The sequence below is a fragment of the Aulonocara stuartgranti genome, assembly GCF_965226115.1.
Source record: "Aulonocara stuartgranti genome assembly, chromosome: 12".
Classification (NCBI taxonomy): Eukaryota; Metazoa; Chordata; class Actinopteri; order Cichliformes; family Cichlidae; genus Aulonocara; species Aulonocara stuartgranti.
In genome coordinates, this window is record NC_138948.1 from 15,673,021 (window position 1) to 15,699,508 (window position 26,488).

The following is a 26,488-nucleotide window of genomic DNA, read 5'->3' on the forward strand; positions in this document are numbered from 1 at the left end:
CTGATAATTATTTGTATCCTAACTTTACTGTATTAAGAGCTAAAACCTCAAAAATGTCTGGAGTAATAAGTTATTTTAAGAAGTGTTTGTGAACTAAAAACCAAGAATGTGAGATACTATTTGTCCATGATTTAGACAGCTGCTGCGTGCTCCTGATGCAGGGGAAATTTTTCTGTTGGGGATACCTACCTTGGCACAAAACCGGGCAACTTCTTTTGGAGGATGCTGTTTCAATTTTAGCAGAGGGAACATGAGCTTTGAGAGTGTCTAAATTCTTCTTGCTGTCCTCCAGCAAGAAGAACTAGCAGATGTGTCTTTCTCATTAACTCAATGGAGGTTTGATTTACTTGCAACTGGACATGTTTTGACAGGTCCTAATGATTTTCATAGGCAAATATTATGCTACAGCTGTATTATATAGTAACCTGTGGTTGAGTGCGGGAGAAGGAGCCAAAAGTGGACACAAGCAAACAGAAACTAGAGTTTAACAAGCCTAATTGGACAAATACCTGGTTCCCATATAGTTTATTCTGTTCATCTGGACGTAGTGTTTTCAGTGGGAGAAATGTTTCATCACTCATCCAAGTGACTTCTTCACCCTCAGCTGACTACCTTATAAACAGTACATTGCACAATGACTGAAACTAGCACCACTTTGATCAGTAGTTGTTGATCAATGGTCATGAGAATTTGCACATTAATGATCAAGGAACTCACCTCACAGCCCATTGTTCATTCGGGTGCTAGTTTCATTGTGCAAATGCACTTTTTTTCAAGGTTGGGGAAACCTGCAGTCAGCTGAGATTCATGAATTCTCGAGTCTCAGCTGAATTAGTGACAAAATGTTTGTCCCACTGAAAACGTTACGTCCAGATGAACAAAATCAATCTTTTGGAGTACAAATCTAAAGTATCACATGTTTTTTTTTTTATGTTGATACTTTCTGTCTCTAAGGCCTACTATAAAAACTGGTGTGACTCTGAAAGTGCACTAGAGCATAGCAGACATTATATGGATCAGTCTTTATTTTATCATTGTATTGATTAATGGTATTTCTCTAACCATGTAGACTCCCTTTAGAAGGCAAACAAGGTTCACAACTCCCACTCCAAACCATTTTTAATCAGTCATTAACATTAGTCAAAGTCAAAGTCAGCTTTATTGTCAAAACATATGTACAGCTCATACACAGGAACTTGAAAGTGCAGTGTAAAGAACAAAATTTTAACAGTGAAGGGAACTTACACTAGGAAAACTTGCATAAATCTGTGGCACCACACAAAATATTCTTTATTCAAATATGAACTGAATACCTCTTACACTGAATGAAACCTTTTGCATAAAGACATGTTTCTCTCCTTTGTCCTCACTGAGAAAAAACCACAAACACGCCACCCACATCCAGAAATAGACAGTGGCAAAGCTGAGCTCATGGTTTTGGTAAGGTTATCAGCACACAGACAGGCCAGCTCAGACATTATGTGAACGAAAGCACAGATTCAGTCCAGCAGACATACACCCGTGCACTGTACACTCACATGTACAAACATACATAAATACACGCCCATTTCCCGTAAAGACTGCTCAGACCACTGTTCATCTTTTCTCTCGTGACTACACAAAATTTCCCTCCCCCACAAATGCACATGCACGTGCACAGACATACAGGGCTGTGAGGGATTTACAGAACTGGGTCTTGAGAATAAAAACAAACCCGCTCATGCTGAGGAAATTGGGAAGGCCTTGGGGTAGAGAGGGAGAGAGACAGAGAGGGAGAGAGCAGCATAGCCAGGCAACTCCCTCCATGTTTTTTTTAAAAGGCAGATGATAGACCAAAGTGTGCACGCAGCAGGCTTCCAGCACAACCTCTCAGCAACGCTAAGGCTCGTCCAACCGTGATTTTATTTCCAGCAGGATCGAGACGTCAGCTTGAGGTTCCATTGTTCACAGCAAGCTGTGCAATCAACGGTGCAAATAAGGAGGGGGACTTAAAATCAAGAGATTTATTTTGGCTGTGGAAAAAATACTGGACAACAACGAAACGTAGAGGACAAAGAAAGCTAGGACAAGGTAAGAATGTATGCCACCAATGTGCACATTCTCAGCTTTAACAAAATATCTGTGGCCTGATTACAGCTTATATATTTAAGAGGATTAGAAGCTCATCTGCATTTACATCAATAAAAAAAATGACATTTTCTTTATTTCAAAGGAAAATAACTCAGTTACAAAAATGTGCTTATACACAGTAACCATTAATATCCACTGACTCCCTTTTTTATCCCTCACTGTACCTTTAGGTAACCATGTGTGCAGGAGGATACCAGCAGAGACACATTTTCCTGTTTATGTTGGCTTTGCCAATTATGCTGGAAGACTGCAGTGTCCAGGCCTGTCGGAGTGGCACAGGGTCCCAGTGTGAGAAAGCTCCTTTTGTACCAGGCCACAATCTGGCTGGAGAAGGCTTTGACGTGGTGCGGATGCGTCGGACAGGAGCATATGTCATCAATGTCAAAGCCCACCTAGCTGACAACCACACCTGCACACTGTGTCCGAACCGATTCCAAAAAGGAGAGGTGAAAACATGAAACCTACTACTTAACCTTCACACTCTTTATCAGCCTCAAGTTCATTCCTTCACCCTGTTTTTTTCTGTACTTTCCTGCATTTTTCCTCCCCCTCAACTTCCTATATTTTCCTCCACCACCTGCATCCCGCTCCACTTCCTGCCTTTCATCTGCTCCACAGATTCAGAGACTCCCAGCTTCAGTGCTTGACTGGCGTCCCTTCAGCCGCTGCTCTAAGCAGCTTTCCAGTGCACTTCACCACTCTGTGGACTCCCTGCTGCGCAGCTCCAACTCGCTGGTTAACAACAACTGGGATTTGGGTTTGAGCCTTGACAACATTGGAAAGGCAGTTCTGGGAGGAAGCCGCTCAGATTTGGCAAAGTTTGCGCGTTCGCAGCACAGTGTGGACAAAGCCACTTTTGCCATTCATGAAATCAGTTGCACCTATTACAGGTAAAGCAACACAGGCTCATCCTTTCAGTTGTATGTGTTACAACTGAAAGGATGACCTCGATTATAATGTGAGAGAAATGTTTACTTTTGGAATTGTTGGACTCAGTGGACTGAGCTTCTTATCATCCCTCTTACAGAAAAGCAAGGTTCAGTTGCTGTTGTTTCATGATTGAACTCCACATGCCTTTTGTTTTTGCAGCTACAGGCTGGCTGATCATCCACCGCTGAGTGCAGAGTTCACAAAGCATCTCAAGAGACTCCCACAGAGTTTAAACACAAGCCAGAACAGAGCCCTATACAGACGTCTAATAGACACTTATGGAACACACTATATACACCAGGTCAGTGAAACTTGTTGGATACACAGGGGTTTAATGCTGCAATATGTAGGCTGTGGAAAGCATTTCGGGTGCAAAATAATGGTGATGTTATAATGCATTCTATTACTGTTTTGTGTTAGGTCCAGCTCGGTGGTAAGGTGAGGCGAATCACTGCCTTCAGGACCTGCCTGGCCACCCTGAAGGGCTTTTCAGAGGCAGAGATCAAAAACTGCCTGAACGTTGAACTCCGTATGGCATTGGGTTTCCTCCCGGCCAATGTATCTTTCTCCAACAGGTGTGACAGCCTATTTAAAGGCAACATGAGCATGGGCTTTTACCAAGGCTTCATGACCCATAAGATTGAGGTTACTGGAGGAGAGAGGTACTTCCCTGACATCCTCTACCAGCAGGACCCATCTGAAGCCTACTACAGCTGGATGAACAGCCTTCATGAAAACCCCGATGTGGTTTCTTATGCCATCTTCCCTCTGCATCACTTGGTGGAGGATTCACAAATCAGCGCTAATCTGATAAGGACTGTCTCAGAGTACATAAAAGAGAACCAGCTGAAGGAAGACCAACTTGGTTTCAAGAACTGCTCACCGACTCCCAACCTGGACCATAACTGCTGCCCTTTAAGGGCTGGTAGAGGAACTCTCCAACTGGAGATTCACAGAGCTGCAGGCCTGAGGGCAGACACCTTCACGAAAACAGATGCCTATGTGAAGATCTTCTACAATGGCATATATGAAGAGACTGACACGGTGATGGATGACAATGACCCGATATGGAATGCCACCTATGACTTTGGCTCAGTGGAACTGGGTCAGGAGTTGAGGTTTGAAGTCTGGGATAGGGATGTGCTTTACAATGATATTGCAGGGAGGTGTATTGTGTTTCCAGAGCGAGGAATTCATTCCTTAAGCTGTCAGCTGCGCAAAGGAGTTCTCTATTTTACCTACAGAATCAACTGTGATGCTCACTTGACAGGATATAGGTGTGGACGATACTCCCCCAATGCTGAGTAGATTAGGTATGGATTTACAGTAGTGCAAAAGTCTGTACCTCATTTCTTTGTTTCTCCATATTTTGCTATGAAAACAGGAAATAGGTGCAGCAACAAACATTACAAGATCAACATTTATTTAAAAAAAAAAATCTAAGACAAAATAAGGGTTTGTACATTTGTAATGAGCTTAAAAGTCAATATTTGGTATGACCAGCTGTAGTCTTCAACACAGACTGAATTCTGTTAGACAAGCTTTCTTGTCATTTTTTTTAAGTAGCCTTCAGAAGTAGATCTCCAGGCTTCTTGAAGGACATTCCAATGCTGTACTTTGTATGTTGGCTACTTTTTGCTTTGTTCTCTGTCAAGATGATCCCCAGACTGCTACAATAATGCTGACGTTCAGATTCTGATCTATGACTGAGCGTTTGTGTTTTTCTATCCATGCATTCTTTTACTGCATTCATGGATAGAATATTGTCATGCTGAAAAATGAAGCTGTGGCCATTCAGATGATTCCCAAAACCACTGGTTCCAATGCAGCCCCAAACCAAGACAGTTTCAACCATGTCTTACAATGGCTGTGGCTGTTAAGACCTGTTGCTTTTAATTTTCAGTCCAGTTCTTGTGTAATTGGCCACGCCCCAGCCTTTTATCTTTCCCTTACTTGAACAGCTCCTCGACAGCCATTTTTCTCTTAAGACCATTTCTGATGATGCTTCAGTGACTGGTCGATGGATAAACTGGAAAAGCAGATTTCTCTCTCAGATACCATCTATGGTCTTTGACATATTTAAGTCCTCCTATTTTTAAGGACACGCTGAACACCATGCTGAAATATGTCAAGTTTTAACCGTTTTTAACTTAAAACTGTTTCTTTGCCAAGCTATCTGTGCATAGACAGTACTGGAATAGGTGCTTTTTATTATGCTTGAATAAGCCATGGGTCAGTGTTGCATGGTACAAGGTACAAGGACTGGACTTTAAATGAGTGACCAACTAAAAACAAAGACACTTTAAAAATTACAATAAACTCTTGGAAACAAAAAGGAATTAGATATGGCTCAAGACTTTTGCACAGTACTCTATATAATCATTTGGTGGTTCTGTTTTCCAAGACATTAAGTCCTTCTTGTGATTTGCCTATATGGCAGAACAACTTGGTAAAATGTGCACCAAAATGGTATTTGAGCACATTTTTACAGGAACAAATTTTTCCTAATTTTTTAATCTGACATGAATGCATTCTAATGATATACATATATAATGAATGATAAAGTGTGCAATTGTACATTATATTATATTGATACATTTTGATAGCCTACTTGTTGTTAGTCTTCTATATACATGTCAGCAGCATTTTTGTATAAACCAAAATTAAAAAACAATTGAATCCAGACATTACCAGTTTCATTTTTAAGTACCCTTGACTTTTCTTAAGCCTGTTGGAACTGTCTACATCAGCAACAAGGTAACAATACGCACTTATACAAACAATTATTTTCTGAAAAAATATCAGACCTCCCAATTTCAGTTTATTAATAAGTTCTTATATTATTGCTCTGTGATTATTTTGGCACTCTTTCATTAGATTAATCAAAGAATCTTTTACCGTTTCCCCAAATGAAAAATTGGAAATGTAATTATAGTTCAGTAATGTATACTACTACAGACCGTTACCAACTCTGGCCTTTGGGAGGATCTTTGTAATCTCTGATAATAAGAGTTAAAAAATTGTCATTGGCTCCCTCTACTGGTGCACTGTTATAGACACCACACAAACAATTATTCCAATATTTATTATTCAGTTTTAACAAGAAACTAAAAAAAACAAACAAACATACACATGACTTAGTAAAAGCTTTTACAGTAACACTTTTACAATAACAACAAATTATCTACTTATACAGTACACGAATGCGGCAGCTGCTTCCTTAAATCGAAAAGTCTTCTCTCGGCACGATAATTAAAGGAGTAGAAACAGCTATGAAAGAAATTCAAGCACCATAGGTTTTTTCTTACATACCAGGATAAGAATTAAAATATCTGTATGCTTGATGCAGTCTGCCTTTCCTAAATATGTAATTAGAAGATGACAACAGGATGTAAGACATTACACTTAACACTGACAAAGTCCATATACATGTGATGCAGCCACAAATTTTAAAAACGGTAGAGGAATTTAATGTGAACAACATTTTCAGTATACTTGCTATTTGAACTGTATTTCTCTGAACACGCAAACACTGTATGGAACAGCGGGTAAAGATATATCCACCATTCTCCATGCTCGAACCTTTTTCTTTAAGACCTAGATTTTAAAATATTTCCTGTATCAAAGTTTGGCAAGTAAGCATCATTCTCCTTACCACCATGTTACTTTTATCTGAATGGGAGCAGTGCAACACTGCATATGTTTAAACTTAAACGACACTTTAATTCTGTCAGACCAGTGTGATAGTGTACTTTAAATACCTTTTTATTACTAAAGATTTAAAAATCACACTCTTTCAAGTTTTTACTGCTTGGTACACTTACAAAATGCAGAGGCTAAAATGCAGTTTATACTGGTCTTGTAGTCAAAGTGAGAGCAAAAACTGTGCGTATGTAAAAACTGTTTTAGGCACAGCTGCCATGTCACACTGTAAATCTGATCTATCGGATTTCAGTGTTTGCATGGCAGTTTATGGTTTACAGCAGTTCTCAAGTACAGACACAATGGTGTTAGCTCAGTCAGAATACTCAAGTCTTCCCGAAATCTCAGGAGACTCCATACAAATGCATTTGTACAGTTTCAAGTTTCACATGTTTGTGTATCACAGTCCCAGTGAGGCTTTGATCAAAGATGCCATATCCTCAGGTATGGTCCCCTCATCACCTAAAGGACAAATCATTTGTTAGCATTACTTTTGCATTATCCTAACCAACTTAGCTATTCCAGTTAACAAAAGGCAGGGTACACACTGCAAAAAATATCTACATTTTCCTGTGATTATCTTCTCAATCCTCATTGTTTGCACTTCACCTGCCTAATAATGTTAATCAATTTCCCACATTTTTCATAATAGAATCAGGTTAATCCAATAACTGCTCCTGGAATTCATGCACTTTCCAAACAGAAAAACCCAATAAAACGTGGACCCAGTTTTAAAGTCAGCTGGAGTTTTAGCAGAAATCAAAAGCAAATATTTACAGATGTAGACACTGTAGTCAGAGGCTTGCAACCTTTATCTGAAAAAAATATGTCGTACACATAAGCTAAAGATAGTGGCTGTGGTGTTTAAAAATGTCACTCAAAGACAGAAAGAAGAAAAATAGAGTATCGATTCGGGTGCTCACACAGAGAAAGAGAAGTGTCAGATGGCCAGTAAGTATTACTTGCTAAAATAAAAATTCAAAGTGTCTGCTTGCAGAGCACAGACGTGAGTGAGGGGCAATAATCTCTCTGACAAATTTGGTACTCGTACAAAATTTGCAGGAGTTTATTGTGAAAGCAGCTGACCATGTTTAAAAGAACAGAAGCACACTTTGGGCCTTAAAGGTTAGAACTTCTTAATGAAATCCTTACTACTTTTTTTTAATGTTTTGAGTATTTTTTTCATGTTTATTTTAAAAACCGAAACAAATGCATTTATCTAATCGAATTTATCCACTAGAGAAACCTTCGGTGAAAATAGGTACAGCACATATCTTTAGATATCTCCTTACTTTGTTCAGATGAGATCATGTCCTGCTCCAGCTTTAGTTTCTTGTTGCCCAGTTGCAGGATGCAGTCCTCTATAGTGTCCTTACTGATCAGCTTAATCACCTGTACAGTTCTGATACACAGAAGTAGATCCATCACTACACACTGCATGTGTGCAACCATACTAACCACAGAATTTCCTCCCAACAGAACCTGCATTGATATTGCAAAACACTTTTCTGCCCAGTAACTGACATGATAAGGCACAATCACAAGACATTGTTGGGTAAAATATATCTAGGATTGTACACAGATTCCATCTAACCTGGTCTGGCCCACACGGTGACACCTATCCTCTGCTTGTTTGTCATTGTAGGGATTGCAGTCGATGTCATGTAGAATCACAACGTTAGCGGAGGTCAGGTTTATGCCGAGGCCGCCAGCACGGGTTGACAGCAGGAACACAAATATGTCAGGGTCTGTGTTGAACTCATCAATCAACACAATCCTGAAGGAGAAAGAAAACCATTTAACAGCTACAGGTGGGTACAAGCTGAATTGAACAGACATTGCTTCCATTTTGACACATTTTTACCTGATGCAACAGCTAGAATAACAGATGTGCTAAACTTTTCAAACAGCTTAAACTTTAACAAACACTTCTGCAGGATTTAAGGTGCCTTTACTGTAATGTAATATCTGATGTTGTTGAAGTTCCAGTCAAAGTGTCTGTATAGACATCCACATGTGCACAACGTGACCTTTTAGATATTAAATTTAAATCATGTTACAATTTTATTCTACTGGTTTGCAGAACATAGAATATAACTAGAATCTAAGGAGCTTGGGGAAAAAAAGTGACTCAAAAGAAGTTTAAAGAAGTCTAGTCGCTTTTCTTTCCAAGCTCCTTAGATAAGCATGACCTATATGACTGAGAACCGCAAGAATGAAGTCCAATAAATAATTTTAAAGGAAAAGATTTAGACCTAATAACATCAAATGCTTGATGCCTTGTTAGCTACAATGATCTTATTTCAATATTTGAAACCCACCTGTCCGCTATGGGTGTGGATCCATCCAGTCTGATGTAACGATGCATAAGATGTTTCAGCAGCACTTCCACAATATCAAGCATCATGGTGAACTGACTGAATAATACCACTCGGTCCCCCTGTATGACGACAGGAAGGTTGTGCTGTAAAAAATCTTAAACCTGTGCTCCAAAAATCAAAAACGTAGAACGAAATAGTTCGGTATATTTCTATCTACCTTCTCTTTAAGTGAGGCCAGCAGCTTTGTAAGGTGGTGGAATTTTCCAGAGTCAAGCAGGAGATCATTTTCAAGCTGGTAGGAGCTGATAGTGGAGTACTGCTGGCACAGACGATTCAGCTCAAAATCTGACATCACCTCCATGTCCTCCTGTATCAGAACAGGATCTGCATCATAGTGTGTTGGCTCCTGAGGAGAGAGAAAAAGAGACGACCCAAAATGTATGAAAATGTACTAAATCAAAGTCCAGCATTCAGCTAGTCAACAGCGTACCAGGATCCAAAAAATGATGATGGCAAAGAAATCTAAATGTTTGGTGTTGTGAGCCAAATCTGCAAGCTAAATATCACAACTTCAAGACGTTTCTGGATAACAGAATAAAAAACCAGAATGTCAATAACTTCACGATTCAAAGGTTGTTGTAATGTGTGAAGCAGAGAAAGTGATATTTTCATGTCATTGGTTGTATTGAACTAATGACTAATGAGAATCACATTCCCTTGAAAACCACCAAAAGTGACATTGAACTCGAACACTATCAGCAAAGACTTATTAGGTGATCACTGTGTGCAACTTTCACAAAAACAAGGAGTCCTCCAGAACATAGTAGTGATTCTTAGGAAATGTGGACAGAGGGCTCACTGTCTTAGCATGAGCTAATCAATAATTCAGCCAACAAGACAAACAAAACACAATAAAGAACACAAACAATGGTTGTTGGGGAGTATCCTCACCTTGAGCATAAGCTTGCTCATGGCTTTTAGTTTTTCAGTGGTGTAGTACTGTCTATGAAGCAGAGGATGGTTGGCCATCTTCCTCAGCTGCATCATCACATTACACATCTCTCGCTCTGAAGAGAAGATGCATGTCAGGAATTATTAATCAAACATTGTTCTATATTACTGTAAAATAGTATCCCGAGTTATACTAAAGAGCTCTAATTCCACACAGTTCATTTAATATGGGGCTTACTTTCGCCATTCGTGGTGGATTTGAGTTTTTGAAAGAGGTTCTGGTACAGACCCCGCTGCTTCTCACTCATTGAGCAGAACTCCACCGTCTCTTCCTTTGCTGGAAGCTGCTGAAGGACCTTGGGGGGGAAAAGGAGCACCATTAGTTAATTAGTACATATAATCCCTGTAAATGTGTATGATTAAAACGGTTTGTTAGTTTTTCCTGGAAGCTTATCTTTTAGCCAAATAGTCATTTAAATAAGATCAACTCCAGACAAGAAGGATTTTCATAGAAAATGTATGAATATTTATTTAATTCTAACTCAATTATGACTTGAAGAAGTTCATTACTATTAAGAGTTTCACACATCTTGGGCAAAAAAAACGAAAGCTGTAATGCAGGCTTTCATTCCAAATACTTGAAATTACAGTACAAATGTGCAACTTTCTCAGATTAACCGACCTCGCTCTTGATCCGTCGGAGGATGAAAGGTTTCATGATGAGTTTGGCCTGAGAAATACGATCCCTCTCGAAACGACTCTGCTCTTCATGTGATTTCTAACATGCAATGTAACAAGCAATTTGAGTCAGATAGGAGACAGAACAACAGAACACGTTACTACTAAACAGATTTTTCATGTTCTTCTTGCACTGTTTTAACCTGTGAAACAAAAGATCATGACATTTGTCTGTAATTAAAGTGAAAACCAGGGGACAATGAATAATCAGTTAATTTCAGAGGCTCAAGTTTATTTTCAAACCCTGTTCCTTGATGCAGCACCTGTTTTGGTATTTGAGCTGTTTTAATCACTCAAATTCTTATTTAATAAGAGAAGACATGACCGACTACAGTTTAACATAAGAAGATAGAGAAAGGAGTTGCATTTTCTTGTAATTATGGAGTTATTTAGTGCTTAAAAAGTACAAAAAACCCCACTTCTGTCAAAACAAAATCGACTTGACAGACACTTACCATAGAAAACATTTTTGAGAGCTGGGAGGTGGAGCTGGAGAACATAGATGGCATGATGAAGTTCAGAAGAGACATCAGCTCTAAGAGGTTGTTCTGTAACGGAGTTCCTGTCAGCAGCAAGCGATGCTCTGCCTACAGGGAACCAGACAGAAACCGAACCCCGTTAGGCGCAACAAAGAAAAACCACAGTGGTGTTTAAAAAAAAAAAAGACTACACAGAGGTCAGCTTACATTAATAGCCATAAGATGCCGATAGCGCAAAGAGTTCATGTTCTTCAGCATGTGGCCTTCATCAAAAATGGCATATATCAGCCGCAGCTTACGAAACAGGCTGCGGTCGCTGTCGTTTCCTATTGCCAAGTTATAACTGTAAAGAAACAAATGAAAATGAAATAAGAGCAAAGGTATGAGTGAAAAGTTTCTATCATTTCCTCCAGGAGCTCATACTTGACTGCACTAATTCGATCTCCTGGTAGCATGTTTGCTAAAATGATGAGTGATCTGTGTTTGCTTACGTGGTCACAATGACATTGAAGTCAACATCTCCATTCAGGATGTCATGTTTGAGGTAGCGACGATCTTCTATAGATCCTATACAGAATAAAGGAACACAAACACAATGCTTTGTTTACCAAACTGAGGAAATTAGATTTTTAAGCAAGGTCAGATACAAACATTCTGAAGCAAAAATCAAATGCACAATTTAAAAAAAAACTTTTTTAATTGTGCAAGTGCACACAGCAGACATGTGACATCCAGCTAAACTTCTAACAATCACCACAGATTATGCATATTTACATGTGAACATCATGCTCCACAGAACACAAATCCTCGAGTTCCTAAAACTGTTTCAGTTAATTTTCTAGCAACACTTAATTAACTATAACCTTACCATAATAGACGAGAACTTTGAGATCTGGACACCAGAGTTTCATCTCTCTGACCCAATTATCTACAAGACAAATTGAAAACAACACAGGTCAGAAATTGTCATTTCTTTAGGTTTTATGTAAATAAAAAGATTCAGATAGAAATATTGAAGTTTGTACCATAAATGTTAATGAAGATAAAAATCTGTGTGTATATTGTTCTGTTTCAATTTTCAAGTTATAATTTCAATAAAGTATCTATCTATGTGGACTATTATTCAAGCTGAAAGATTACACGGTATAAAGTGAAGTGGCAAAGCGCGTGACATGTGGAGTTCATTACCCAGTGTAGAAGAAGGCACAGTGATGAGGTGAGGCCCTTCAATACCATTCTGGTACAGCTGAGCTAGAAATGCTATAGCCTGGATAGTTTTCCCTAAACCCTGCAGGTTGGACAGTGAAAGAGACAAAGCGATACAATCAGACATGAGACACGAACAGTAGCAACAGTGTTCAAACACTTATGTTTGAACACTGTTGTTTCTCAACAATATTAAGAACAAAATGTTGACCCACTGCACAAATCAGTGCTCTCTTGCCATTTTTAGGCTAAAACAACACATTTGCTTTAATTCAGTATCCATATTTATACTTTTTGGGAAGAAAAAAACAAACTTATACAAACTTATGTCGGATTTAACATTTAACAACAGGTCCCAAGCTTATTGCCTCACCATTTCATCAGCAAGGATACCGCTCAATTTGTGTTCATGAAGAAGCAGCAGCCACTTTAGCCCAATTAGCTGATAGGGTTTCAGCTGGAACCTGAAGAACAACAATAATTACAGACTGAGAAAAAGAACTAGGTCTGTCTTTTTTTCCCAAACACACCCTGCATGCATAATTTATGGAGAAATGATGAAAAGCTGTTATAACAGCAGTTATGGCCAAGTTCATTCTGAGGTCACAAATCACCTCAGTCTTCCTACATTGGTTCCTACACTGTTTGCAAATTCTGCACTTTCCTTCCAACATTGGAGAGTTAAGTTAAAGATCGTTCAGCTTTCACTCAGTAGCAAAAACATTCAGACATTTCTTTCTAATACTCTGCACATCATACTCGCTTGTTTTTTGTATCACATTTGCTTGTCTTATACATTGAAATGACAACAGAAAGCCTCCTTTATCAAGTTACAAAATATTTTTTAAAAGTTCTGTAAAGACATTTTTAACAATCTTGTTATAATAAAGAACTGATTTTTTTTATTACGAAATTTCAATTTTTTTGGTTACAAATTATTGAAACAATCGACAGTTTGCACAAATATCTTGAACTGACCTTCGTCTTTTTATAGAGATACATTCAACAATTGTGCAAACAAAAACCCATTAAAAAAATATAGCATGAAAAGTACAAACAGTGACATCAGTGGAGACATTTAATTTTTTAAACACTGTTTCACTTCAGCTCTTTATATGTTGTAACTTCATTCTTCCCCATGGCTGACAGATGAACCAATAGCAGTACATGTAAGAGCGGCCCACAGACCGGCTATACCACATATTTTTGACACTTGCCCCAATTTGACAACAGACACTCTCTGCAGATAGTCTGAAGCTCCCCACAACAGCCCACATGCTACCACCACTGAACTATTATTTCCCCATTATTCTTTAACACAGCCTGAACTCTCGGAGACAGTTTTCTTTTAATTTCTAGAAGTACGTTTCAGAATATTTACTTTGAACCCTTGCATTAGAATCTGATGTTGGTCATACTACACAAAAACTTAAGAAATTTAAGATGGTTCACAAACTGTTTTCAAGAATTACACTGTACTCACTGGGTGTTGAGCACTGTGGGCTGTTTCATGGTTCCTGTCCCTTTCTCCATCACTTGAGTGACTTGTTTGACCATTTTTGATGAAATCGTCTCGCATTTGCTCATCAGCCCCAGGACAACCTTCCTCTCCTTGAGGACGACTCTGCAGCCCGCCAGCAAGTCTTCTGAAAGTCCATTGTTCTTATTGAGAACATCAACCTGGAGGAGAAAAACATCAAACAACAATTAACATGACAAATAAATCTGACTAAATATAGAGAGGAGTCATTACTACTCTATTTGTACACATTCTGATAAATCTTATCCATCTTTGCATATTTACCCTCTGATGATAGAGGTGTGGAGAAAAAGAAAACTATTGTGATAAAACTATTGTGCTGAACAGAGCATGTTATCTGCAGAACAAGCCAATACAGCATAAACAAAAGGTTGCATTCAGTCAGATGATTTCAGACTGTGAATACAGCCCTTTGTTTTTATACCTCTTTGGACAAAAACTCTATCAAACTGTTTTATTTAACATAAATAATCTGCTGGAAATCTATTTGTGGTTTCATGCTTCTTGTTTAGAAACACATGGCCTCTTACCAAGCTTTTCCAGCTTTTAAAGGGTCTCAGTTCCACAATTTTCTGTGCCTTTTTAATGGAGCACCCAGACATTAGTGACAGTTCGTCTAGTGATGCATCCTGGAAGAATGCAAGAATCTCCCTCTTCACTTCTGTCAAGCCTACTTTAGAGTCCAGCTCATCATCTGAATCCTCAAACTCGCTGCTTACTGGGTCTTCATAGTCGTTTTCGCCCTCTGAACTGACATGTTCATCGGAGGCACGCGCCTTCCTCTTTCTCTCTGCCGCCTGCTTCTTAGCTATGCTGGTTCCACTGGCAAATCTGGACAAAGTCTGGGCAGCAGATAAAGAGGAAGAGGACTTCAGCGAGGAAGAGGTAGTAGTTTTGTTGGCAGAGGATGATGAAGCCGCTGGACCAGATTTTCTTACAATCCAAGAAGACAGAGTGGCACTTTTCTCTTTGGAGTCTTCGTTGTCTTCCAAGTCAGAATCATCTTCACTGTCCATTGTATTTTCAGAATCATCTGTACTGTCATCCTCCGTTTCACTGACATGGTCTTGCCTCTTTTCAGCATTTTTCTGGTCTTTTCGGGGCCTCAGCTCTCTCTTTGACTCGTCTTTCTTCTTTGATTTGCTGGATACCTTTCCTTCTGACCCATGCGAGCTGAAACTTGTATTATCTAATATCAGAAAACAAACGGAGGTTTCAGAACCAGTTAAGCACTTCAACATTAAATTGAAAGTACATATAAACTGCTTGTTAAACAGTGAAAATATTCAGATGACAGCTGTTGTGTTTGCACCTGTGTCTGAGAACATCTGTAGAACCTGCAGAGCATCTTCAAAATTAAAGTCATGTTCCTGCAGCACCATCCTCAGCTCCTACAACACACAGACTACGGATCAGTCGTCAAACTAACACAAAACATTGTTTCAGAAACAGCTGTAATTTTGACCGACTTCCTTTTCTTACTATTTTGTGTCGATGTAATTTTCTTTGAACTCATCAGTAAATGTTCAACTACATCTTCTCCACCTTTATACGGTGCTTAATACATTTATTAGGGGATGAAAACAAACATTTTAGAAATCTTGTTTTAAACAAAAACTTTCACTTAAAGACATTGTACATACTGGTGGATAGACCATTGTAGAAGGCAGCTGTGGTAAAAACCATACACTTGGTCATGGTCTAATAAATTTGTCAAGCACTGTATGTATATTTTAAGTTTACTTGTTGGCCTTCTAGGACTGTGGCATGTAAAAAAGAAGGCAGAGCCAGAAGGGGAATTCCCAGGGTGGAATTGAACCAGGACACTACAGCAAGGGTTGCCTTCTCACCAGCCGAACTAAAGTGGCACATTGACACATTTACTTTTTACTGCAGTGTTGCAGGCCATTTTATACAGTTTTTGTAACATATTTTTTACATCAGTGGAAATGTTAATTGCGACATTGTGAATTTAAGACGTCTCTCACTCACCTCCTTGTCCTGGTCAGGAAATTTCTTCTGCAGTCTTCTGACCATAGATGCCTGCTTCTCCCAGCTTGGCTCTTTGTCCTCATTTTCTTCCTCATCAGAGGCCTGTCCGTTAAAAAATGCAATAAAATTACCATTTTAATTTACAAAAAAACAAAACAAAGCAGGAGTCAGTTCTTGTAAACCACGCTTTTGTTCTGTTTAAAAGAAAATTAAAGTATTCCCAGTGTTCTGTGCACACTGTTTTCATGCTGTATCATGACTGAAGTCACCATTAGTGTCGCAAAGATGCACAATTCTTCCCATTTTAAACTATTAAGACACAGTTAGAAGGCTTACCGCTGATGGTTTTGTCTTCTTGCTAGGTTGAATCTCAACACTGTCTTTAGAGCTGCTGCTTCCATCCTGCTTTCTCTTCCTGCTTTGACTCGGGCCTGAGAGGACAAAACAGACAGTGTTCCTAATAAATCTAACTAATTAAGAAACAGATCTATCTACTTTAATCACTTTAAGAGGATGTTATTTTTACAATAACATGCTCATATATTTGGAATAATTATTTTTCACACCTAATAATTGCTTCTTTTTTTCTTTTTACTCTTACTTACTCTCTATAGGTTTAGATTTGGTATATTCTTTGTAGAACTAAAGATTTCCCTTTAAGTTATAAAATAAACCTCAATATGAAAAGTAAAATAAATACTTACCTTCTTTATCACCATATTTTAAAAGGCAAGCAGCTACAGCCCCATCCAGTGTGCTTGTACTTTCAACGATCTGAAAGGAAAACCGAACGGATCATCTCTAATGAACAGTGACTACATTTGAAGTGGCTAATATATAAATACAGTTTTCAATCACCATTATAAATATTACATTTGGGAAGGGTGCTGAAAAACCAGGCAGCAGGCTGGTTCTGATTTTTAAACACTAAATAATTTCTAAAGCAAACATAAAAAATATAGAACTTATTTTAGGTATTCTCTATGAAGAAGTTATATTCAATGCTAGCAGTTTACAGGCCACACACAAATTTAACTAAAGTAAATGAACATGGGTTAAAGAAAATCAATCGTAAACATTAGTGGGCTGATTATTTACTGAGCAAAGAATTAGCTAAAAAAAAAAAAAATGTAGCCTGAAATGGACAGACCATTGAGCTCTTATTGGCACAAAAAAACCCATTCACCCCTAATGTTTTATACTTGGCAACTGGCATTAATGCATAAAGATACTAGGGCTTCCACAAACGATTATTTTGATAGTTGACTAGTCACCAATTAATTTTGCGATTAGTCGGCTAATCAGATCATGCATCCATTGGACGTAACACGTACAACTTATTGACTATGTGCACGTTAGCATATGCTACTTCCGGTGCGGAAACTGCTGTGGGGAGCTTTGTTTCCGGTGTCCAATTCGCGCCTGGTTTACGGTCCAAAACAAGTTAAGCAAATGAATGAATCAAGCGGCGATTTACATTTCTATAGATGTCTTGGGCATTTACCCAATATACTGTATCTGTAAATGATGTTCATCGACTTGTCGATATTTTTTCCCCCGCACCTCAGAGCAAAAGAGAAAAGGGATTCAAATTAGGGCTGGGCGATATGACCCAAAATTCATATCTCGATATTTTTTAGCTGGATGGCGATATAAGATATATATCTCGATATATTTTTTTAAAGCCATAAAGTAAGAACAAAAAGAGAGTTCTTAGTCAAAGCTGTGTCCCAGATGTCACACAGGCACTTTTATTAACATAGAGCAGATGTACATAAAATTTACTCAAAACTAAATTATGAGCATTTATTAAATAATAAAGCTCCATAAATAAAAGAAAACAATGTTGTTTTTGTGCATAACAAAAAGATCACAATTGTGCAGTCAAAATGTAAACTAAAAGACGCTGAGCACAATAACAAAGACAGATTTCACAGCTGCTCTGTTCCCAACTTGTACTGCGTGACTGACAGCCTGGAGTTTTTAAATCCGCTTCGCAACCACGTCTCTTAACAGGTGCCATTTATGGTCCTTATACACAGGGTAATATTACGTTGAAGCACAGTACGTATCACTCCGCGAGGCTCAGCCGTAATGCTCCGACAATCCATCAAGCGGTGCAGCTCCGTAGTTTACCAAAGTCGTACTAAAACATTTTTTGACAGATTGCTGAGCGCCGCGTTCCACATAAAATCGGTTCGCGGCCATCAAGCACAACCAGAATTCATACATAAGGCGCGCTGTCAACTTTTGAGAAAATGAAAGGATTTTAGTCCGTGCAGCACCTCTGGGCTGCATGGCGTTAGCGTGGTTAGCTCGTTAGCGTGGTTAGCTAGCTAACACACTGACGCCGTCCAGCCCCACGCACGGGGCGATGCGCAGTAACTCGTTAATGGAGATTTGCCGTGTCCATCTTGTCGCTTCCTGCAGGTGAAGCGATGGGGGAGGAGGGGGAGTTGTGTTCAGTGAAGGAGAGGCGAGGCCGAGTAACGTTGCGTAAAGACGAAAGTGGACGAAAGAGAGGCAAACTTGCGGCTCCACAAGTATAATTATAACGTAACATAGACTATATCGATATAAAGGATATTGTCACATCTTATATCTCGTATAAAAATATATCGATATTTTTTAAAAACTCGATATATCGCCCAGCTCTAAAAATGTTATATTTCTCAGCTGTCCCTCGTTTATCGTGGGTGTTATGTTCTAAAAATAATCAGCCATAGGTGAAATCAAGTAGCCAATTTTATTTTTTGACGGTGCAAAACATTTCGTGGACATACAATACTGCACTTCAGAGTCACACTGCTAGCGATCGATGCAGCGATTGTGTACTGTACAGGAGAGACGGCACGGAGGAGATCGTCTGCAGCGATCAGGACGCAGGACACAAGGTGACGTAAAAAAAATAAGCATGCAAACTTGCACTAAAAAATCTGCGAAACAGCGAGGTGAAATGTGAACCGTGTTATAGTGAGGGACCGCTGTAATTTTTAAGGTAAGTCACAACATACCCTTCGTAAATACTAATGTATAAAAACCGTTACCAGCAATCATTCATTTTTGTGTGGCTTTTTTCACGGTTTGTTAACATGCTGTGTATGTGTGTACTTGACTAGCTGATCTTGACATAACGGGGGAAACATCTGGTTTGACTATTCTTCCCCTGTAGTTTGAATGCTGAACATTTGCCTGTTTAAATCATAAGACCAGTCACTATACAGAGATGTGCTTCTGAATGTGGACGATGTGTCTTCTGCTGCAGTGATGCAGTTCTGCTTGTGTTGAGTGATGTAAACAACTGATCGATCTAAACTCTTTAAACGTCAAAATTGATCATTAGATTTTTTATGACACAACAGTGGTGAGTGTTCCCACCTTCTGCTCTTTGTAACTTAACGCGATCTTTCCGTTTTGGACATGATTTTGGAGTATATCTTCGCAGTAGCGATTGACCGCAAAGTAAAGCTACCGGAAATGTACAACCCCACATCCAGTCTCAAACCAGGAAGTTAGCATTTTCTCGTGCACAGGGTCAATTGAACCAGCATGCATCTGCTCTTATATAACTATCATTAGCTTACAGCTTTAAGTGTTTAAGGTATGTCCTAACTAAAAATAAAGACAAGATGGTAGTTTATTAAATTTTCATGAAATTTGCTGATTGTTTCAGCTAAGTTTAATAAACTCCTTGCTATCTAAAATATAACGGGACACCGGAGTATATTCTCGAGCATCTCACACTTCTGATAATCAGTTGTCTTCTTGACATTTATTCAGCTGTGTAAAAACTAACTTTAATCTCAGCCAAACCGATTTAGTGCTGTAAATCGGTTACTGCCGAAGTAGTGCTGTCTTGATAAACTGAGCAGATATTTGAGGTTTACACAGCTACATTCTTGTCTGAACATATATTAAATGTTTATTTTGTGACCCAGAAAGAATAAGAGTAATATTAAAACTAACTAGCTGCCGCCATTGTTGGAAACTGAGCTGGGTTGTGCTATGAATTCTGGGACAGGGCTACTTCTTCTTCTTCGGGGTTTAACAGCAGCTGGTATCCTTGTACATGCAGTGCTGCCATCTTCTGTTTCAGTCCGTTATTACACTCTTAAATCCTACTTCTTATTCCTGCGTCTGTTGTGATCTTACAAAGCTTCAAACGACAGGTCGACTATTAAATCAGTCGTCAACGATTTTGATAGTCGACGTAATCGTGACTAGTTGACTAATCGTGGCATCCCTAAAAGATACAAAACTTTTATTGAAACTCACCTCCAGCGCATCCAGTCTTGTCAGCTCAGGAAACATCTCCATTAGTCTGTTCAATTTGTCATCCAATTCATTGTCCACATCCGTATCATCGTCCACATCCGTATCATCCAGCACTACAATTTGGGATGCTTTACCAGCAGGCTTGCTATAAAAGAAAGATAACAACTCTAAAATATGCAGTGGATCAGTGAATGAATGCATACATTTGGGGGGAAAAAAATAATTACTAGTTATTTTAGCATATACACACTTGGAGTTTTTTGTTAACGACATCTTGGTTTTTGGTTCAGAAATGACTTCATCCTCCTCTAAATCAATAGTAAAGACTTCCTCAAAAACAACTCCTCGGGCGACGGATTTTGGTGGGGCTTTGACAGGCTTTGTCTGAGCTGGGGGGAAAAAAGACAGCAGAAACATGTTGGTAGATGTTTTCCTAACAGCAGACAAAGAAATTTCATTCGATATATTAAAATTAATGTTTGCAGGAAAAATACCAGTGAAGAAGACCAGTGATACTACAAATTGTATGACACATGTCTGCTTTTACGTTTTTCTTGGCAAAACATGGAACATAACCACATGCATGGAACTACTTGAAGTTAAAGAAGGTGGATATGAAAAGGACCAAATCCTGAAATTATGGTTGACTTGTGAACCCTGGTACACAAGACATCATCATAATACTGAGCTTAGTGTTTGTATGCTGCTAAAAGATGAAGATTAGACTGACATCACCTCAAATCTCTAATAGGATTTCTGAAATGGCTTAACAATTGTTGTCTTTTATGCTGTAGGTGTAATATTTGATTGTGTAAATGGCCAGCTATAGATTGAAAGAATTATTTCTAAATATCTACCTCAATACTGCTGCGGGGGGAAGCCATGCTGAGCTGTTAAAGTGATACAGGTCATGCTAACGATAGCATTTCAACACATCTAGCTATCAGCAATGCAGAGCTAGCCTTTACATGTAGCTGCTGGTTACCTGGTTTGTTCTCCTTTTCAGACTCTGGACTTTTTGACCCGTTAACCTGGTCCTTGCTGCATGCCCTCTCATCAAAACGGAACCGGTCTAAATTGAAGAGACTCATTTTACCAGGTCCTTTATGTGCCTGACAGCGGCACTTCTTTGTCTCTTCCTACTCAGCCGTATTTTTTTCCTGTTCAGCCGTACGAAGCACAACGTGATGCACGATGTGAGTCCGCTAACTAGCACCAGATATTAGCATAGAGGGTAAGAAAGCTGTGTCACTGCTCCGTTTTTAACGGCATTAGCTTAAAATTGATCGGTAATGTCACACGGGTTTTGTAACAAAGAAAGCGGTTAAACTCCCGAGTTATGTATGCTGCATCCCTACTATACCCGGTTTCCCGCGAACTCCCTCGGCCCTGGAGGAATCCGAGCCGGCACAGCTCATTGGTAAGAGGAAGAAGTGGGCGGAAACTCATCGGTAAGTCAAGATGGTACTCTGTAGCATACTTCCGCTTTCGCTCACATTGAGTTTTACAGGGCTAATGGTAATGTAATGAGTGTCAGCGTCTCATCGCGAATATAAATACATATGAATGCATCCGTGAGGTATCACGGCGTTTTCCTTTCCACTAGTGGGCAGAAGAGAAGGAGGTTCATTATTTTCACGGCAGTGTTGACGTCGCTTATGAAATCACTGATGTATAAAATTACACACCCGGTAGCACTTGTGGGTAACCATATCATTTGAATGTATGGATCATTAACTGCAATATGCACTTTGTTTTAAATTGTCTGGGTATGAGCTAATTACAAAGATACAGACATGTCTTTCTAAATTGTAATTACTATGCAATTTACAGGTACTAGCCAAGTCCATGAAATTTGTTTAGAATGGGGTCGTCGGTTTTTACAGAGCGTTGACAATGAGCAATTCTAAGTAAATCGTGGTGCAATATTAATAATGATGATAACAATAATGATAATAATAATTTCCATCATGAACATCAAACTGCTGGATGTACTGTGAAAACAAATAGCATTGCATGCCTACAGGGAATGCCTGTTTTTGTGAACCCAGATTTGTCTTGGAAGGATATGTTCTGTTTTCATTAATGTATTTATTACCATCAAAGCAATAATAACTTATTTCTTCTGCATTTAACCATCCAACACGAGAACTCTTAATGGGAAATATAAATATAAATTTATATTGGGAATATACATTTTTTCCCAAAGTCTTCTAAATACAACAAATTTTCCTGCTCTATATGCCATTTATCCCCAGATAATACCCAATATGTAAAATCTGGCTCTGTCAGGAGAAGGCTCTTATCCCCTGACTTGACGCATGAAGTCCTTAGAAACTCTTTTTTTCTCTAAATTTTGCTTTTAAGGAGCCAGACTTTATTGTATATTTGAAATTGTGCTTGAGTGCTCTAGGATTTCTGAAGAGCTTTCAAGGTTTTTATTTGGGCAAAGGCAGATTTTCCACTCATTTTTAGTTCAGTCCTTCCTTCTACCTTACCATTTTCAAATGAATGGAGTTTTGTTGTAGTCGTTTCTTAAGCCACTTAACACTAACACAATGGCTTGACCAATGAATCATTCAAGCACAAAAACACACCTAATTGCAGGCATGAACGAGTGTTCACATAGCAGACCATTTAGCAAAGAATAGCAAAGCATCTGATCAGGGATGGCTTCACTTTTCAGCATGACAGTGAGCTCCAACACACTGCCAATGCAGTAAAAGCATACCTGGAAGGAGAGGCCAGACCTCAACATTATAAAAGCAGTGTGGGATCATCTTGAACTCAAAGAATGTTTTTTTTCTAATTTACTTAAGTAGTTTCACACAACTATGTTTAGTAACTCATATGAAACATCTTAATTTTGACTTTATTTATCTGTTTTTTCAGTTAAATACTGTAAATACTCAATGCCTTTACATTCACTCAGTTTAAAAATTTAGAGTACAACAGTCAATTTCTTTGGAGTTACTCAACACAGTTGGGTGGAAACATTTGAAATAACCTTTTTAATTTTACTTAAATAACACAAATAACTTAAGTAAACTTAAAAAAACTCATATGTTAAGTAAATCCAACTGAAGAGGATATTTTAAAACCAACAATAGTGAGATTTCATTGTGTGTGTGTGTGTGTGTGTGTGTGTGATACCAAAGCCTGTTACATTTGTACAAACTCTGTTCTAGCTTTATATCCTGTATTTCCATGTACTGTACGGTTAGCAGTGTTTCCATGAATTCCTGCAGCTATTTTCCCATCTTCCCAATGAAAGGGGTGGCTCAAGACTTTCACAAAGTACAGTGTATAAAACACATTTAGATCAAATGTATTGATGCATTTTTGCAATAAATATACAAGATGTTTAAACTTATTTTGTCCTTATAATCTGATAAATATCCCGTTACTCAGCAACCAAATCCCCCAGAGTTTAAAAACGAAAAAAATGAAAAAGTGCCAAACACTGTCACACATTCACAGATCAGCAGGTGGCAGCAGATACATTTTTTTTGAGATGGGGTAAAGGACTACAAAGTTTCCTTCACTTCCTTTTGTAACTTCAGCATCCTCTGGAGGTGTGTTCTCTTTGCTCTCATTTAAGTACCACTTTGGGAGAATACAGTTTGTTCATCCTTATATATTAAAAAAAACCTATCATTATACAGTCCTAGAACTGTCAAACTAGTTCTTCTATATTAAATCTCTGTGTGCAAGGTACAGCCCATTTTAATGGGCGCAGAAACAATAAAGTTGTTAAAGAAATAACAACTTTATTGTCAATTGCCAATTTTCTGGCATTAGATGAAGATCACAGTGATAATTTAAATAACTGATGTATTTGTGGAAACTGATGTATCTGGTGTTTCTTTTTTGTTGTCAGATGGATGTTTCAGTATCTGCTATGCTACAGGAGATCAAGAAAGGAAGAATTGAAGCATGCTTTGTTTCAGTTCAGAGAATTCCACCGGTTCACTTAAAAGTGATACTCAGACGCTTTTAAGTGATATTACTTAGCAGTAACTGCAGACCATTGGGAGCGGAGCAGGCACTCACCTGTTATTGGTGTGTACTTGAAGCTATTTTTATGTAAGGTAGCATAATAATAACAATCATCAAGTGAGTATTGGGCTTCTGCAGATTTTTTTTTTTTGGTTGACAGGTTATTTAATCAGCTGACCTTTGCTGCTGCTCTCTCTTAAGCCACATAATTCAGTATATTAACATAAGTTACATAAAATGTCATGCCTGTTTAAATGGTAAGTGGCCTGCATTTGTAAAGCACTTTACTTTGTTCCTGAGGACCCCAAAGCGCTTTACACTACATTTAGTCGTTCACCCATTCACACACTGGTGATGGGATTGGGGAAGGATATTTGGCATGCAGCCTGGGATCGAACCACCAATCTTCTGATTAGTGGCTGACCTGCTCTGCCACCTGAGCTACAGCCACCCCAAACCCGAGCCAAGGTTTAAATAAAAAAATAACAAGGGTGTTATGTTCTCTCTTATAACTTAACTGCTATGGTAACAACACCTTTTTGTTGAAGTAACTTACTTTATTTAACATGTTTTGCAAGGGCGCAGGCATATCAATGCGCACATACACCACACTTGGTGTTCTCTATTTTATAACATAAAGTAGTACCACTACACAATATATTGCTTTTACTAAATACATAACAAAGGGAAACTAAAGAGGGTCATAAATTCAAATTATATTGGCTGTGCAAATAAAATATATAAATTTTTCTTTTTAGTCCTGCACTTTGTAGATGTTCTTTGTGCACTTGTCTCACAGCTGGCTCAAAGAAAGCAAAGTTATTTATTTCCATTACAAGTTAAAAATGTTGCTTTCTAACAAATCTTCTCACCTAAGAGAAGCAAATTTGTGAAGCAACAACAACTAAGATTGAGCTCTACTGTAGTTCCTCAACCATCCAACTGGTCTGCCTTCCTCCTGGGCAGTCACGCACACACGCACGCACACACGCACACACACACACACACACACACACAGAGCTTGAATCAGGTTGTGGTTTGACAGGATGTGGTGACAGATGGATTTAAACTGTATTTCATGTGCAGACTGTGTGCACAGATTATGTGTTAGAGATGGTCTGGCTACATGTCAGACAAACATGTCTGCAGTAAAACCTGATTGAACTTTGAATGTTCTTCTAATGACACATCACAAAACACTTTAAAACACCGGCCTCTTCCATAAACCCAGTTTTCACCAAACCTGGCAACATGATGTCACTACACCTTGCGTCAGAGCAGTGTTGATGGTTACATTTGGTCGTCTCATCATAACACCTCAGCAGCCAGTACAGCGCCATTTTGCCGCCTTACTGTCGCCCCCACCATTGTCATGGAGACCATGTAAGTTATAGCATTGCTTGTGTGTATGTGTGTGTGTTTGTACTCTACCCAAAGCACAATAGACAGACTGACATAGAGTCTGATAGGGGTTGTGACCCTTCACAGCAGGATGCTCAAACTGTGGCTCCTGGCTTCTCCTGTCTCCTGGTCAAGGTTTGTGTGTATATGTGTTCGTGCATGTGTGTGTATGCGTGTGTGTTTGTACTTTCCATTAAAGTTAGAATGTTTTTTCCTTTGTTAGTTTTGCTTTGTCAGGGTTGTTATACATGGGCTTTTCTACTATGTATTTATCAAACTCAGGATTGCACACAGATTCAAAAATAAAACAAGCAAGCATGTCGTGTTTCCACGTGTGAGGCAAGAACCATTTGTACGGTATGTTTTTGCTCGAGTTAATAAGCGAAACAAAAGTATGGAAACATACACAGAGCAAAAGTGAAGCAAGTGATATGACATCCTGCTGCTTTAAAACCAAATTATTAATGTAACAAATACACACACACACAGATAATTTGCTTGCACTTCTCATACTGTAAATCTAAATAGTGTTTATGTTCTCCTGTAATATGTGAAAAGCTTGCATCCACATATTCGTTTATGAGGGCCTGTGTCAAGTGCATGTGTAAGTCCACGCCTTACATGCATGCCCGCGCGCTCGTTGTGTGTGCACTTTTAAGGTTGACCCATCCATGATGTCCCAGTGGACTTGTCACAGTGTCTGTCACCACCCAGTCACCATGGCGCCCAACTTGGCCGAGACCCGACGGCGGCAAGGAGCACCTTGTCACCCTGGTAACACGTCTGGGATGTAACCCCCCCACCCCAACTCCCCCAAGAAATGC

The 26,488-nt window shown here is 38.9% G+C and overlaps 2 protein-coding genes across 4 annotated transcripts; one reads left to right on the top strand and one right to left on the bottom strand.

The window, feature by feature from the left end:
* Positions 1–1,631: 1,631 nt before the first annotated feature.
* Positions 1,632–5,967, top strand: LOC309718825 (perforin-1-like). The gene is made up of 5 exons (XM_082554407.1): positions 1,632–2,070; positions 2,301–2,576; positions 2,749–3,020; positions 3,220–3,361; positions 3,481–5,967. The coding sequence occupies exons 2-5, from the start codon at positions 2,307–2,309 to the stop codon at positions 4,366–4,368; spliced, it is 1,572 nt and encodes a 523-aa protein (XP_082410533.1). The 5' UTR covers positions 1,632–2,070; positions 2,301–2,306; the 3' UTR covers positions 4,369–5,967.
* Positions 5,968–6,129: 162 nt separating this feature from the next.
* On the bottom strand, positions 6,130–21,728 carry smarcad1a (SNF2 related chromatin remodeling ATPase with DExD box 1a). 3 transcript variants are annotated; one of them, XM_082554406.1, is made up of 24 exons: positions 21,250–21,710; positions 20,515–20,653; positions 20,265–20,409; positions 16,694–16,763; positions 16,326–16,420; positions 15,990–16,091; positions 15,310–15,388; positions 14,936–15,186; positions 14,528–14,839; positions 13,941–14,137; positions 12,831–12,921; positions 12,440–12,539; positions 12,120–12,179; positions 11,743–11,818; positions 11,459–11,594; positions 11,228–11,359; positions 10,717–10,812; positions 10,273–10,390; positions 10,035–10,150; positions 9,301–9,489; positions 9,084–9,202; positions 8,357–8,539; positions 8,055–8,164; positions 6,130–7,224 (listed from the first exon to the last, which is right to left on the bottom strand). In XM_082554406.1, the coding sequence occupies exons 1-24, from the start codon at positions 21,353–21,355 to the stop codon at positions 7,163–7,165; spliced, it is 3,084 nt and encodes a 1,027-aa protein (XP_082410532.1). In that variant the 5' UTR covers positions 21,356–21,710; the 3' UTR covers positions 6,130–7,162. The 3 variants fall into 3 exon arrangements, with proteins under 3 accessions (XP_082410532.1, XP_082410530.1, XP_082410531.1); XM_082554404.1 differs by having other exon boundaries at positions 14,528–15,186; positions 21,250–21,424; positions 21,628–21,708; XM_082554405.1 differs by having other exon boundaries at positions 14,528–15,186; positions 21,628–21,728.
* Positions 21,729–26,488: the final 4,760 nt, after the last annotated feature.